General features: G+C 40.3%; 1 protein-coding gene across 16 annotated transcripts in view; it reads right to left on the reverse strand.

The window, feature by feature from the left end:
* The window catches only part of LOC123616013 (uncharacterized), a 101100-nt gene that overhangs the window by 78969 nt on the left and 6466 nt on the right, over nt 1-15665 (reverse strand). For all 16 annotated transcript variants that reach the window (XR_012508591.1, XR_012508592.1, XR_012508597.1 and 13 more), the window contains one exon: nt 6689-6758. Coding sequence is in view for 6 of the 16 variants with exons in the window: in XM_074368320.1 (XP_074224421.1) it covers nt 6689-6709 (21 nt within the window). In the remaining 10 variants the exon portion in view is untranslated. The remainder of the gene's footprint in view (nt 1-6688; nt 6759-15665) is intronic.

Below are 15665 nucleotides of genomic sequence, written 5' to 3' on the forward strand. Positions count from 1 at the left end.
AGTTTTCTCAGGGGTGAAATAGGGACAGAAATGTTCATTCATTCATCAAGTCATCCATTCCTTTGAACACCAACTGTATGCCAAGTACTGCGCAAGGCACATAGATCAATATTAAACAGGCTGACTATATATAAAAATAGATTTTAAAAAAGTTTCTTCTGTATAGCACAGGGAACTGTGTTCAGTATCTTGTAATAACCTTTAATGAAAAAGAATATGAAAACGAATATATGTATGTATATGCATGCCTGGAACATTGTGCTGTACACCAGAAACTGACACATTGTAACTGACTGTACTTTACTAAAATTAAAAAAAATTAAACAGGCAATTAGAAAATCCTGCAAAGGTAAAGCAGGTGCTAAGGGAGGGCATGACCTGACCATATAAGCTACCCTTGGAGGTGGTCGTGATGATTCAATGAGAAGTATGTGAATGTGCTTTATAACATGGACCTCAAAATATAAACAAAGATATTACTATAAACAGGATCAGATGGATTAAAGAGAATGGGTGTCCCTGTTTCTTATGGTCAAACTGGTAAATATTAGCTAAAAAAAAAAATGTATTGGTGAGGTTTCAGAAGACTGGCAGGAGAAACTGTTAGAGATCCTAAGAGGGGCTAGAAGCATATGAGGGATTTGTGAATTTATTAATCAGAAATTCAAAAAAACAGACCTGGTCATGCTCTTCACAGAGTTAAGCCAAAGCCCGCCTATCACATATTATAATTAGCTGAGATGCTGGATAATTGTTCCTTTTTACTTCCAAAAGGAGATAAAATGGACGTTCGTGTTGACACATGACTTGGTACCTACAGGAAATATCAGCGCATCAATAACAGGAAGGTAAAGGGCTACTGGTGTTACACTGGCCAAATGTGTGCTAGAATAGAAGAGAATCGGTTGCCTTGTATCAAACATCTCTGAAGTCACGCATCTGAATATTTGAAAGTTGAAGTCACTGGTACCTACACGACGAAGGTACAAAAAAAAAATCACCACAATAAACATGTCAGGGGTGATCAATTGATTTCTTTTGGAACCAGCCAGCCACTAGAAAGATTCCTTCCTTTCATAGGGCGTCACCCTTATGACCATATTTAACCTTGTCGCAGGCCCTATGTCCAAACACAGTCATGACATGGGTTAGGGCTGCAATATATAAACTCGGGGGGATATATTCAGAACATAACACTCAGTTCTTGGTATGTAATCAAGGGGAGAAGAGGTGAAATTGCTTATTTAAGTGTGCAGTTGGTTGGAGGTGGGCAAGCCAAAACCCGAGGAGCCCGTGGTTAGGATGGGAGCCTGGCTGTGGGTGAGCCTGGAAAAGAGGGGCCCGACCTGGAAAGATTATGCTCCTGGAGAAAACCCTCCCCCTCCCTCTCCTTTCTTCCCTTCCTTGGTCCAGGTGCTCGTCTAAAACTACATCACTGGCCACTCGGTTTCATTCCATGGTGCTCTGACCAACAGTCCAAGGGTACACGTTGGTTTCTTTACTGGAAACCAGCACGTCAACTAATAGGAAATCTCAGCAACTCTTTACTCATCCGTGTATGTCTAACAGTTATGAAGACATTCCCTTTATTTATTTGATTTTATGATGAAAATCCAGAGGTTTTTCATTTACTTGTTTTCCCCTCTCATGCATTAAAATTCTGCACGCTTCAAGAGGCAATGCAACTGAAAATGCCTATGAACAAACTAAAGTTTTGATTTAAGTGCCACCACTGAGGGTTTTTTTCTATCCACTATCCATAGCTGTTTTTTATGAAGTAATTTTTGAACTCAGTATCATCAATATAATAAAATAAAGGCACAGGGCTCGTGTGTTCTGTGGCCCCTCAGCCTGAAAGGTGTCTTGTCTTATGTTTCCTCCTGAGGCTCAGGCTTTGAAGAGAACAAAGTCGTTCTGGAGTTTCTCTTCCTCCCCTAGAGTCATTATTATCTGAAGCGTAAAGAAAATAAAGGAGAGTGTTGCTTCACCAGCGCACTTGTCACTCTTTCATGCTTGTTTCATCTTGTGGTAGTGGTGGCGCTGTTCCAGGCTGTGGGGAAAATCGGCCCTTACATGAAGTGTTTAAGCAAAGAGTAATTTATTAATATTAACACAGGTGAGTGCATAGGAGCCAGAAGAAATAAACAAAAGGCAGAAGCCCCCTAGGCATGCTCACAACGGTAAAGCTACTATTCCCTCAAGGGCCACGGTAAGAAACAGCCGCCTCTCTCAGGCCCTTGTCTCTAAAATTTCACACCTTCTACTGCTTTTTCTCAGTGCCCCACTTTATTCCTAGGTGATCTAGCCCTTCTCTGTCTGGCCAGTCACAACGGCAGATCAGAATCAGAAGCGTGTAAGATCGGTTATCTCCTGAACTCAAATCAGATATAGTTGCTCCCTGAAGATGGTCAAACATGAACCTGGTTTAGCTTTTCAGCTTGCAATACAAATTCAACACAGAAATGCCTACCTGGTGATTTGTACTGGGTCGGTCACCAAGGAGAGAAAACCAGCCCAGCTATCTTTTCTCAGATATCAGACAACTACCTTTCCACACAAAATTTTCTATTTCAACACATTTCAAGTGGAAATCTTTCTAAAATGCTTAAGAAGTTTTTGTGACTCTACCAATAGTAACCACAACATAATTTGCTACTAATCTCAAGATTATCAGAGTGGGTCCTGGTCTTTCAGATTAAGACACTGCTTTGTCAAAGAGCAGTATGGCCTCTCCTAAGCAACCTGTGGCGAGCTAGGCAGCTGCCAGGTAGAAAGGACTCCTGTGAGTCTGGGCCAGTGGTCATCAGACACTTGGCATCAGGACCTTCAACGGATACAACTATTCTCGGAAGTTCTGGGAAAGAGTCCGATTTAGCTCCCCTAGAGCAAAGACTTGGCATGAGACCATAGCTACACCCAGAATTACAGATGGGGCCGTCTCGTGATTCTGTGAGAAGTTCGCTTCTTTACTTGGCTTGTGCTACACAGTATGTCATTTTCTGCCCACAATTTGGTGAAAGAGAACTTTTCTAAGCTCCTCTCTAAGCGTGTGCATGCAATGCAAAAGCACGGCTTCTGAGTGCCAAGTATAGCCGAACAAAGGACAAAAGAATAAGATTATCTATTCTCTAAAAATACCTTGCATAACACAACCCAAAGAATGCACTCTACTTTCAAGCCTATGGCTAGTTCAAGTAAATGTAATCATCGTCAGCCTTGAATTGAATGGATAATTAAAGGTTTAAACATGTTGTAAAAATGTCAAAAAATAATTCAAACTCAGTCATAGTAATGATTTTTCTATGATTTGGGCAAAGGGTTAATCTCTGAAGAATACAGATAGTGTAAATGATTAACATACCTGTAAGATACCGATTCAAATCCCTTCACATACTTGAATACACTTTGCTAGAAATGTTTTGTTGACAGATGTTAATAGAGATATTTAAGAAAACATTATGAAAAGAAAGAGATTTACAAAAATTATAATTCAAGTATAATTCCTACACTTCCCTTCCCAAGCTCCCGCATTATAGACTAGCTTCAATGTTCTTTTTGTTAATAGTAGGTGTATTTCACAATCCTTTGATCCCTTTCAAAATCCTGGCATGGCTCCCTTTTTTCTAATGAAGCCCATATTTTAGCATTCTTAAGTTTATCCACTCTTTGGCCTCAATTTGTCTTTCCAATTTAGTTTCTAATCCTCACTATTCAAAACCTATACTCCCGTATTATTAGATATTTTATCATTCCTTGAGAAAGCCCTGCACTATCCTTGGACCATTTCTAATGTTGCCTTCTCCATGAAGCCTCTGTGATCCCTTTAAACAAAAGAGATGAGTCCTTTATCTGACTTCTGTAGTCCTTTGTGTTTCTAATGTGGCACCTATCATTGTATTGTGATGTATTATTATCTGTATACCTTTTTTCTCTTACTAGATTGTAAAGTGACTAAAGGACAGAATGAGTTAGTTGCCCAAGTGGATATCACTAACAAAACCTAACACAGTGCTTGCATATACAAAATGCAAGATAGTAGAATGGTATTACATATGTATGAGTCAGTTGCAATACAACAGAAACCCAATTCAAAGTGCCTGAGTTCCTAAAAGGGGGCATTTATTGACTCATATAAATGGCCAATCCAGGGATGCAGCTGACCTCAAGTATAAAAGGATCCAGGCATTCACAGAAGGTCCTTACAGTTCCCCTTTATCTCTCTGCTCTTTCCACATTTCTTTGTCTTCATTTTTTAAGGAGATATTTTCCACCGGGTGGTCAAGAAAGACACCAGTGGCCTTGAGTCACATACTCCAGGGAAGACAATCACTGGCTCGCTTGAGTTTCATCAAGTCACACCAAATATAGAATAAACGCATAGTTTCCTAATGGAACTCAAAGACTAAAGAAGCTTCTGGACAGTAAAAAACAAAAAACAGACCAAAAAACCCCCCAAAACTCTGCAAATTACACTACAAATTACAAATTAACTTTTTAAGAACCCTACAGACTGATATAAGAGTTTTATCTTTTTAAAATTTTAGTGAAAATATCAAATCAACAAGTATATACTATAAGACTGTGTATTATGCTCAAGAGATACAAATGTCATAAAAGCCAAAGTTTCAACCACTGAAAAATCATGGTCTGACTGATCGCTGACAAAATTAGATGCATGACAAATGAGCATAAGATGTGATATTAACCAAGTGTTAAATATTGCAGCACAGATTATAACCTCAATACTAAGTCAGGAAAGAAAGGATGATTATGGGGCAGAATAAGCACCGGAAGATTTATGGAGATGGTGAAACTGTCTAACTTAATGAAGGATGGATTGTTTTTGAATTGTTGGAAGAGGGTGGGAAGGAGTGAGGGTGAAAGGAAAGAGAACGAAATTGCTCGATGGTGGGCACTCAATCTAGAGAAATGATTATAGACAACAGCTCACTCATAATAGAGCATTCATGCTGAGGATAAAGTGAGATGCTCACAGAGAAGTTAGCTTAAGAAGATTTTGAATACTGGGCTTATGAGTTTGAATTTGATCTAGTTACAATTTCTCTATATGTAGGTTTGAAGAAGAATAGAGAGGGAAATTCAGCTGGATCTGGAAATCCAGATCATGATGTAACTGAAGTTCAGAAGTTGGAGCAGTATTTTTGCTGTGAAACAGGGGCCGCCGCTACCACTTCTGCAGGTTGTATGCTGTACAAAGCCAGGGGGCACCAGCCACAACGCAGTGTGAACAGTGCCTCTGAAAGTTGTGAAAGGCACAAGCTGTATAAAAAGATATGGTCCATCTAGATGACTTCAAGAAGCAAAACATATCAACTTGATGGGAGTGGAATATAAGTAGGTACTAGACAGAAGTTAGCGAGAAGGCTGCAGAGAAAAGTGGAGACCAGATTAGGGAGTGCCTTGAATCCCAGGCTAAGAAATGTGGACTTTATTCTGTATTTAATGCAGAGGAGAAGTTGGAGAAGCCATTGCAAGATTTTGACTAGAATAGTGAAGTTTCAATCAGTGTATGAGAAAAATTAAATTTAGGCTTAGGATAGATTCACGGGGCAGAAATGAGCAAAATAGAGAACTCTGAAAAGATCATTAGAGCAGGGCAGAAAAACACTGGTCTATAAGATAGGAAGCAGAGGAGATATTTGGAAGGTATTTGGAAAAGAGAGAGAGAGAGAAAAAAAGAAAGGCAAGAAACTACGATTTTGTGAACCTCTTACAAAAGAAACATGTGCCCTGGGACAAATTATTATTACTTAGGTAGAGAATAAAGGACAGAAATTACATTTCTCTCAAACTGCTCCCAGTGACTTTACTCCTGGCAGTTATATAGTTCTTCAGAGTTTACACAGTAATTTCAAATATATTATTCCATTTGGACCTAGATACTTTTTGAAATCATGAAATTAAGCAATTTCCTCAGCACATATACAAAGGTAACATCTAAAACATAGAAATGTTTATTTATCACCTATGATAGAATGCAATTTAATATTGAAGAATGGGCAGTAATACCAGCATGTCTAAAACCAAACTTTTCATATGCTCTGGGCCTATTTTTTCTCTGGAGCCCATTCTTCTCCAGGGAGCTTGCTCCCTATCGATCCTCTTCCCGCCCCTGATCTTCCTTCAGCATTTTGGGGAAAAAAATCTTTAACCTGTTTGCATCCTGGGTCATCTCTTCACTTCCCATCAATCGAAGCTGCTGACAGGGTAAGTGTATGTTTCATGTCTCTATGTCCTTTGCAGGGTCACTTTTCAATCCATCCCACGTCTGCAGGTTTTTCTACCTGCAGACAGCACAGACCTCCTATTTGCTATTTCTGTTGGACCCCCTTCAGTATCTACCAGACTGGACCTCAGCAGTGGATGGTGCCCTTCCTTTCCTTTACTTTTGAAGCCCCTGCCTTGGGTTCCTGGCCTCATTCTGTTATTTTGCCTTTGAGCCCTTGGCTTTCTCCTGTCCTTTCATGTTTGTAATTTTCCAGGGTTCCATTCTTCACCCTGGACTCTTTCTTTCAATCCAGATTTCCTCTGGCAAATTTCATCCACTCGTTCTAAAGCTTATATACTAGTAGCTGTCGACATTTTACCTCCAATCCAAATGCAAAGCCATATATTTACAACTGGATGTGCCATAGATGCTCCACATGTTCAGCACTGAATTTCTTACCGGTACCTCAAGTCTGTTCATCTTTCCATATTCTCTTCAGCAAGTATGGACCCATTGTTCAGGCAAGGATCTAAAGTAGAAAACATAGAATTGTCTTTGATTCCTTTCTTGATCATCCTCCATGTGATGATTAATTTTATGCGTCAACACAATTGGACAACAGCAGGCACAGACATTTGATTAAACATTATTTCTGGCTGTGTTTGTGAGGATGTTTATGGATGAGATTAGCATTTAAATTCATAGACTGAATACAGCAGATTTCCCTCCCCAGTGTGGTGGGCCTCATCCAATCCCTGGAAGGCCTGAATACAATAAACCTGCTCTCCTGCTCTCCTGGTTCTCAGGCCTTTGGGTGCAGACTAGAACTTGACCGTCTCCTCTCCTGGGTCTCCAGCTGGCCGACTGCACATCCTGGACTTCTCAGCCTCCTTAATTGTATGAGAAATTCCTTTCTTTCTATAGAAAAAAATATTTGTATATGTTCTATTGGTTTTGTTTCTCTGGAGAACACTGGCTAATACAGATTTTGGTGCTAAGAGTGGTTCTAGAGGAACAGAATTTTAAGGATGCTTTCTGAACTGGTTCTGTTTTGTTTTTTTTAATTGGCTCTCTAATCAGATTAAATTGAAAGATGCTAATGACTCTATTTCTAGTAGTAACAAGAGCACTGACGGCCTATGGCATGATCTGGCAATACAGATATGCAGAATATCTTCATTATACTTCAAAGCAACCAACCACTTATAAGAAGCAAGGAGATTAGTGGCTGCATATACAATGCTGTCAAACATTTTGGGAAATCTAATGAATATAGTGAGGTTGGCTGGTTTCCCCTAACGTGGCTGGACAAAGTGGTAAAAGAAAAGGATGAGTTCAGGGATACTAATTCCCAGTTCAAGCATCACATAAATGAGCCAAACACTTATATGTGTGTCCTGAAGGTGATCTTTATCTCCTGTAGCTGCAGGGCTGAGACTGGTGAAAATCAAACACTAAATTTCATCCTGCAATTGACTGAACTACAAGTTGAACTCCCAGCTTCACAGGGTGTCTACTATTAAAAGTGAGGGCACTGACTGGGAAAGGGAATCTTTTAATTGTAATGAGGAGTGTGTGGGAAGACCCTGAGGAAGCTGGGGAATCTGAGCCCCTCAATTCTGATGAGTCTTCTTTCTCAGTGGAAGCAGCCTCCCTACGCCCAGGGTATCAGCCTCTCCACTTGTCCCCACCCCTCCATCGGAGAAGATAAACTCCGCACTGCCTGAGGAAATTAACGCTCTCCTGTACAGGGCTGCTGTGCAACACAAAGCTGATTCTTTTCAGCACCCGTCTCCACTACCCCTCTTTGCTTCTAGACCTCTTAACTAGACTCAGGTCCCAGCAGGCTCCTAAGGTTCAAAGGTACAAAGTTTGACTGTGAGGAGGGGGCTGCACTCCAAAAGAACTACGTAAGTTTTCAAATTTACACAGACAGAAATCTAGGGGACATGCATGGGAATGGACACTGAGGGTGTGGGATAGTGGTGGAAGAAACAAACATAGATCAGGCTGAAATTATCAATATGGGCTTACTAAGCAGAGACTCTGGATTTAATGTTACAGCTTGGGGAGTTGGCTAGAGTTCTAACTGTCTGCTTGGCTGATTGGATGAAACATGGACCACAGGGTAGCCCACTGTGAGCAAATTAGAAATGCCAGGCCCGCCTTGGTTTAATGTAGAGGAAAGGATTCAAAGACTTAAGGAGTTTGGAATGTAGATTTGTTAAATCAGTGGATTTGTCATTTAAGACCTACTCACTCACAACTGAGAGTCCAGGTGACATACCAGGAGACATACCAGGGAGTCCAGAAGACATACTTTTCACCATTCTGAGAAATAAATTTGTGCACAAAGCCCCAGCATCCTTGAAGAGCTCTGTAATCACTGGTCTCTATAGGCCAGACCTTGTAGTGAGGACTACAGCCATTGACTTGAGAAACCTGAATGCGATGGGAGTAATTAGATCCTGGGATGGCAAAGGCCAAGTGGTGGCACTCAACCAACAAAAGCAAGATGGGCATGGTTGCCATGATGGATGGCAGAGTCAAGCAGCAGTCTGAATAGCCTGACTCCACAGGCCTGTGGCACTGGTTGGTTGATCATAGTGCTCCAAGAAGTGAGGCAGACAGGAAGCTTACTACATCTTACTTGATCTGTAGCAGCAGCAAATTCTAGGGAAAGTGGACAAAAGTCTAACCTGAATTATAAAAGAGTCATAACCTCTCAACTAATTCCCAGACTTGAATTAGTTTTCAGACTCAGAGCCCTCTGAATACAGACGAGGCTGGGTCCCCTTAAGGAAGGACCCTGGTATACTGCCAAAAATTTATACTGTTAGTCTTTCTCCAAGCTTTTGCCAAAAGGACCTTTAGCCTTTTACCAGGGTAACTGTACTTTGGGGAAAAGGAAATAATTAGACCTCTTGGAAACTACTAGACACTGGCTCTGAACTGACACTAATTCCAGGAGACCTGAAACATCACTGTGGTCCACCAGTCAGAGGAGGGGCTTACAGAGGGTAGGTGGTCTAAGAATTTTAGCTCAGATCCCTCTCACAGTGGGTCCAGTGGGTCCTTGAACCCATCCTGTGGTTATTTCCCCAGTTCTGGAATGCATAATTGGAATAGATATAATCAGAAGCTGGCAGAACCCCAACATTGGCTCCTTGTCCAGGAGTGAGGGCTATTATGGTGGGAAAGGTCAAGTGGAAGCCATTGGAACTGCCTCTAACTAGGAAAATAGTAGCCAAAACATCCCCATTCAACTTGCTTATTTGGTCTGTGCAGAAGACAGATGAATCTTAAAGAATGACAGTGGATTACTGGAAGCTTAACCAAGGAGTGATTCTAATTGCAGCTACTGTACCAGATACGGTTTCACTGCTTGAGAAAATTAACACATCTGCTACCTGTTATGCAGCTGTTGATCTGGCAAATGCTTTTTCTTGATACCTGTTAGTAAAGACCACCAGAAGAAGTTTGCTTTCAGCTGGCAAGGCCAGCAATCCACCTTCACTGTCCTACCTCAGGGGTGCATCAACTCTATAGCCCTAAGTCACAATTTAGTTCATAGGGATCTTGATCACTTTCCCTTCCACAGCATATCTCACTGGTCCATTACATTGATGACATTATGCTGATTGGAGCAAAAAGTACCAACTACTCTAGATCTATTGGTAAGACACTTGCATGTCAGAGGGTGGGAAATAAATCTGAGAAAAATGCAGAAGCCTTCTACCTCAGTGAAATTTCTAAAGGTTCAGCTGTGCAGGGCATGGAAAGATAACCCTTCTAAGGTGAAGGATAAGTTGTTGCATCTGGCCCCTCGTACAAACAGAAAAGAGGCACAATGCCAAGTGAGTCCATGAATTTGGGAGCAATTTAGTCCTCATTTGAGGGTGTTACTCTGGCCCATTAACTGAGTGTCCCTAAAACTTCGTTTTGATTGGGACCCCAAACAAGAAGGCTCCGCAACAGGTCAAGGCTGCCCCTTGGGCCCCATGACCCAGCAGATCCAATGGTACCCGAATCGTCAGAGGCAGAGAGGGATGCTGATTGGAGCCTTCAGCAGTCCCTAGAGGTGGATCACAGTGCAGATCCTTAGGATTTTGGAGCAAAACCCCATCACCCTCTGAAAATAACTACTCTACTTTTGAGGAACAGCTTTTGGCCTGTTACTAGGCCTTAGAGACTGAATGCTTAACCATGGATGACCAAGTTACCATGAGACCTGAGCATGTTATCTGACCCACCAGGCCACAAAGGCATGCACAGCAGCACTCCACCATTGAACAGAAGTGGTGTTTACGTGGATGGCCTAAATTTAGTAAGACGCTTACATCTCAGAACATGGTCCATCTTGGTAAATAGTTCCTGTGCACTTAAAAAAACAAACATGATTCTGTTGTTGTTTGGGTGGAATGTTCTATAAACGTCAATTAGGTCATGTAGGTTGATAGTATTCCTCGGGTCTTTTACATCCTTACAGATTTTCTAGCTATTTATTGTATCCAGTACTGAGAAAAGACTGTTGAAGGCTCTGACTAGAATTGCAGATTTGTCTATTTCTCCTTGTTCTATTAGTTTTTGCTTCGTGTATTTAGAAGACCTGCTATTAGGTGCATAAACATTTGGGATTATGATGTCCTCTTGATAAACTGACCCCTTTATCATCATGAAATGACCACGTTTATTCTTGATAATATTCTTTTCTCTAAAATCTACTTTGACAACATAGCCACTCTGTCTTCCTTTTGATTAGTGTTGTCATGGTGTATTTCTCTCTTTTTTTTTTTTATTTCTTTATTTTTAAACCTTTCTATTTTGAAGTAATTCTAGATTTAGAGAAAAGTTGCAAAAATCGTTCTTGTGTACCCTTCACCCAGCTTTCCCTAATGCAAAATACCTCTGCAGTCTCCCGGTTTTGTCTCCTCTGTTAGGGAGATGACCGCGTGCCACCTGACTCCTCCTGCTCCGACCTGCTGCCTTCTCTCCAGGCAGTAGTTAGAGCAATCATTAGGTTCACCTCTTCCGTTTCCTCACTCTGTGGGATTACTTCTGCCTGATGTCTTACACCTAAACCATTGTTTCATATATTTTGTACAGGTTTCTAGTTATTTCAGGCTGTAGTATAAATCTGACCCCTTATAAAGTATTTTGAAACTAACTTTTAGTAGTTTTTTTTTTCACTTAGCCTCCATCATATCATGGAATGTTCTTTTCTATCGTTGTTGTTTAATCAAAGTAGAATTGATTTACAATATTGTGTTAGTTTCAGGTGTATAGCAAAGTGATTCAGTTACACATATACTTTTCAGATCATTTTTCATTATAGGTTATTATCAGATATTGAATATACTTCCCTGCAAGATACAGTAAATCCTCATTGCTTGTCTATTTTACATATAGTAGCTTGTATCTGTTAATGCCATACTCCTAATTTATTCCTCCCTTTTCCCCAGCCACATGTTTGTTTTCCACATCTGTGAGTCTGTTTGTTTTGTATATAGATTCATTTGTATTGTGTTTTAGATTCCATATTTAAGTGATACAAGATTTGTCTTTCCCTGTATGTATACTTCACTTAGTATGATAATCCCTAGGTCCATCCACGTAGTTGCAAATGGCATTATTTAATTCTTACGGCTGAGTAACATTCCTTTGTATATATATACCGCATCTTCTTTGTCCGTTCATCTGTTGACGGACACTTAGGTTGTTTCCATGTCTTGGCCATTGCAAGTAGTGCTGTTATGAACAGTGGGGTGCGTGCATCTCTTCGAATTAGAGTTTTCATCTTTTCTGGATATATGCCCAGGAGCAGGATTGCTGGATTATATGAATGCTCTATTTTTGGTTTTCTAGGGAACTTCCATACTGTTTCCCATAGTGGCTACACCAACCTGCCTTCCCACCAACAGTGTAGGAGGCTTCCCTTTTCTCATGGAGTATACTTTGAAAACACCTGTAAAGCAGATCCATCAGTGCTCCATTCATATTTGCTTGGAGACCTTTACCACGTCCTGCACAGTGGCTTCCAGTGTGCTTTCATGCCCACAGCCAGCACCTGTAACTCAGGCTGTGGAGGCCACTTTGATGTCTGCACATAAAGGGCAGGGAAATTCCTGGGAATTTACTCCCCTCCATCTCACCCTTAATTAATAACCCCATGGAGCAGAAATATAAATATGCCAGCTCCCAGGCTCCTGATGGGAACAACTCTGGGGTATGAGCTATACTTCCTCCAGAGCTCTTCTGAGAGACTGAGCAAAAGTTACTTTCTATGGGACTGCTTGTTGCCATCCTTTCTGCTACTATATTGATTTTTCAGAGAAATGCTTCCTAATGGTTATTTCACATAATTCCTTTTTCCAGGGACCCTTTCTGAGGATTCTAAGGTAGAAAAACCAGTTTTAATGGCTGATTAATATTTTAATATACCATTTATACCATAATTTATTTAACTATTTCCCAATAGTTCAGCATTTAGATTGTTCCTGTTTTTCTCTATAACTAGCTTCGAAATGATTATCTTTGCATGCAAAAATGTTTTCTTGTGTTCTAGATTACTTTCCATGGATAGGTTCCTGGAAAGGAAATTACTAAATCAAAAGGCATGAATATTTTACAGTGCTTGATCTGTATCGTCAATCTGCTTTCCAGAAAATGTGTAGCAATTCATAGTTATCCCTGTAGCATATCTTTTAAAAATATTTTTACCACATTAAGCTAATCTCAATGTAAACTTTTTTTAAAGACTTGCTAATTTTATTAGTTATGAGATTGTTAGTGTTGTTTTCATTTGTTTTCCTTTGTGATTTCTTCTAAAGCTTCCCTGCCTAGAAAGTTGTAGCACATTTAAAATCAAATGAATTTGACTTAACATTTTCTCCTAGAACTTTTTTCTCTCTTTTCTGTGCCTCTCTTTAACATTTCTCTTGTGAACCCCTCTGTTATTTACTTTGACATATGGTGGATACCAAAAATAGACTCCATCTTGCGTGCCAAGTTTACTCACTCATTCAATAAAGATATATTCAGTGTTTACTAGGTACCAGGCACAGTGCTAGACGTGATTGTTAGAGGCAAATGTTGAGAGGGATACTAGAGTCTCAAATGAAGTTATTCAGTGGGCGTGTGCACTTAACTGCCAATGGTGGGGGAGAGGAGGGAGGGGAAATGCATGGACTAGCAGCCTAGTGCTGGGAACTTGGCCCTCTTTTTGTATAGTGTGCTATCCACTCGATCCTTAGAGAAAAGCAAATCTTAAGATCAGGGTATATGCTCAATAACGTTAAAAGTTGTGAATGAGTAGAAAGCATCATTATCCTAAAGAGAATAAATAGATTTTCAAGAGCAATTAAAAATATCTGCCTTTTTCCCTCTTCATTTAATTACTTAAAAGTAGTAAGTAGCATTCTTTTCTACTAGCTCCTTTTCAAAATGTTTAAGTGTATGCTAATCCAAAAACAGACTCCAAAACCAAACTTTTCCTCAACTTAGTTTCTTCCTCGAAATCCCCCCAATCTATCTTCCTTCTCAGCCAAACATATTGAAAGAGGAGCCCACCCTTACTACTCCTTTTCCCTTACTTGTCTGCTACTCATTTACTCCCCAACATATGGCAAGCTTCCACCCCAGTCGGTTAACTTTATGGCCTTGTTTAGGTTTTATCTTAACTTGTCCTCTCTGTAACTCTATTACACCCCCCCTCTCTTCCTAAGACTTTTGCTTTCACTGTTCCTTCTCTCATATACCTTTGGTTGAATCACCAGTTCCTCCTTTTATCTCACTAGCATTTGAGACGACAGTAGGAGCCCTTAACTCCAGGAAACGAACTCACTGGATTAGGGGAGGCTCTCCCTCTCCCTGCAAATCAGTTCCGCCCCCACCACCCTTCAGGGCTGAAGACCCCCAGCACAACAACTAACCTCCAGCTGGCCTGAGCACGCTGACTGGGCTGGATGCTCAGTAGAGGCAAATAGTTTGTTCTAAAAACCGTTTATGCAATCACACTTGCTATTTTTATTATGTAATTTAACCAAATATTATGTAAACTAATGAGATATGAGAGTGGAAAAAAAGTTGTTTCTATGAAAATGAATATATGTGGTTTGGAAAAGCTCCATAATGGCTGGTAGCTTACAGAAAAATTGTAGTCAAATTAGGTGAAACACAAGGCCAAGGAAAAAGTTTTTCAGCTCTAGACATATGTTACATTGAGTGGCTTTACCATGCACGTGTCTTTAAGTTCCTGCACCACTCAGTGAAGCTGCAACTGGAATCTGAAAGATGCTCTGAGGCTTAAAAGATGAAGCTGAGCTCCAACCAACAGCAGATCCACACACAAAGCAAAGACCTTGGCCCCACATCAAGAGAGGATTAAAGGAAAGTAGGTATTTATGTTTTAGGATGTTTATGCATCACTCATGTTTCCCAGCTGTAAGTGACTCTACTGATTAACCTGTTCCAACTGCCTTGTCTAAAAGGCCTTCTTTAGAAATAGCCTGATTATATCATGAGGCCTCTTCTTTCCTTGCTCTGCAGTCCCCTTGAGAAATTTAATTTCCAACCAGAACTTCAGTTTAGCCTTTAAACAAATAAGCACCACATCTGCAGGCTCTTCACAGAGGGGTCCATGGTTCATTGATCATCAGATCCCCACCTTCTGCTGCCCTCCCTGCATTGTGCCTTGTGCACAGTAACTGCTTCAAAACTTGTTGAGATTTAAAGCGTAATGAAAATGCAAGTCCATATATCATAAGCTGAGAATTAGAAATCTGGCTGAAATAGGGGTGCTACAAGAAATGTCCTTTGTTTTGAATTCATAATTTTACCCCTTCTTGACAATTAAAGAAAAGAAGCTCCATGGATAATTATCATTGGAAAATTATCATTTTTAACTGGCAGCTGAAGCTAACTTTTTTAACAAATCTGCAGTTTCCCATAAACGTACCAACAAATTTAGGTGGACAATGACGAGTACCTCTACAGCTTTCAATTTTACCTAAATGAAGTCTGAAGGTTTGCAAACCTCTTGAATCCTGTGGGCTTATTCTTTCTGAAGCAAATTCCTCTGAACTAGGTGGGACAGATATGATTATCTCTTCCACTTTACAGATGAGAGAATTAATGGTGCTTGACTTACTCTTGACCTTATAGTTTGTGACTTAAATGGGATTTGGACCCAGGCACTGGGCATCTTGAGTCACCCTTTAAACGTTCCCAAGCCCCTTTACAACTGGGCAGGAGAATCAGGAACTAAATAGTAAAAAGTCAAACTATTTCGTCCACAATTATCACGCCTCCTCTCATCAGGCTGTCTAGGATTCTGCCATTAGAGTTCAGCCCTTTAATTTAACACATCTTCCCACAAAATTCTTGGGAGGAATAAGAAGTTAATAATTCATTCTTTAATATCCTTCTATTAATTAAT

This window comes from Camelus bactrianus, chromosome 1, assembly GCF_048773025.1.
Source record: "Camelus bactrianus isolate YW-2024 breed Bactrian camel chromosome 1, ASM4877302v1, whole genome shotgun sequence".
Taxonomy (NCBI): Eukaryota; Metazoa; Chordata; class Mammalia; order Artiodactyla; family Camelidae; genus Camelus; species Camelus bactrianus.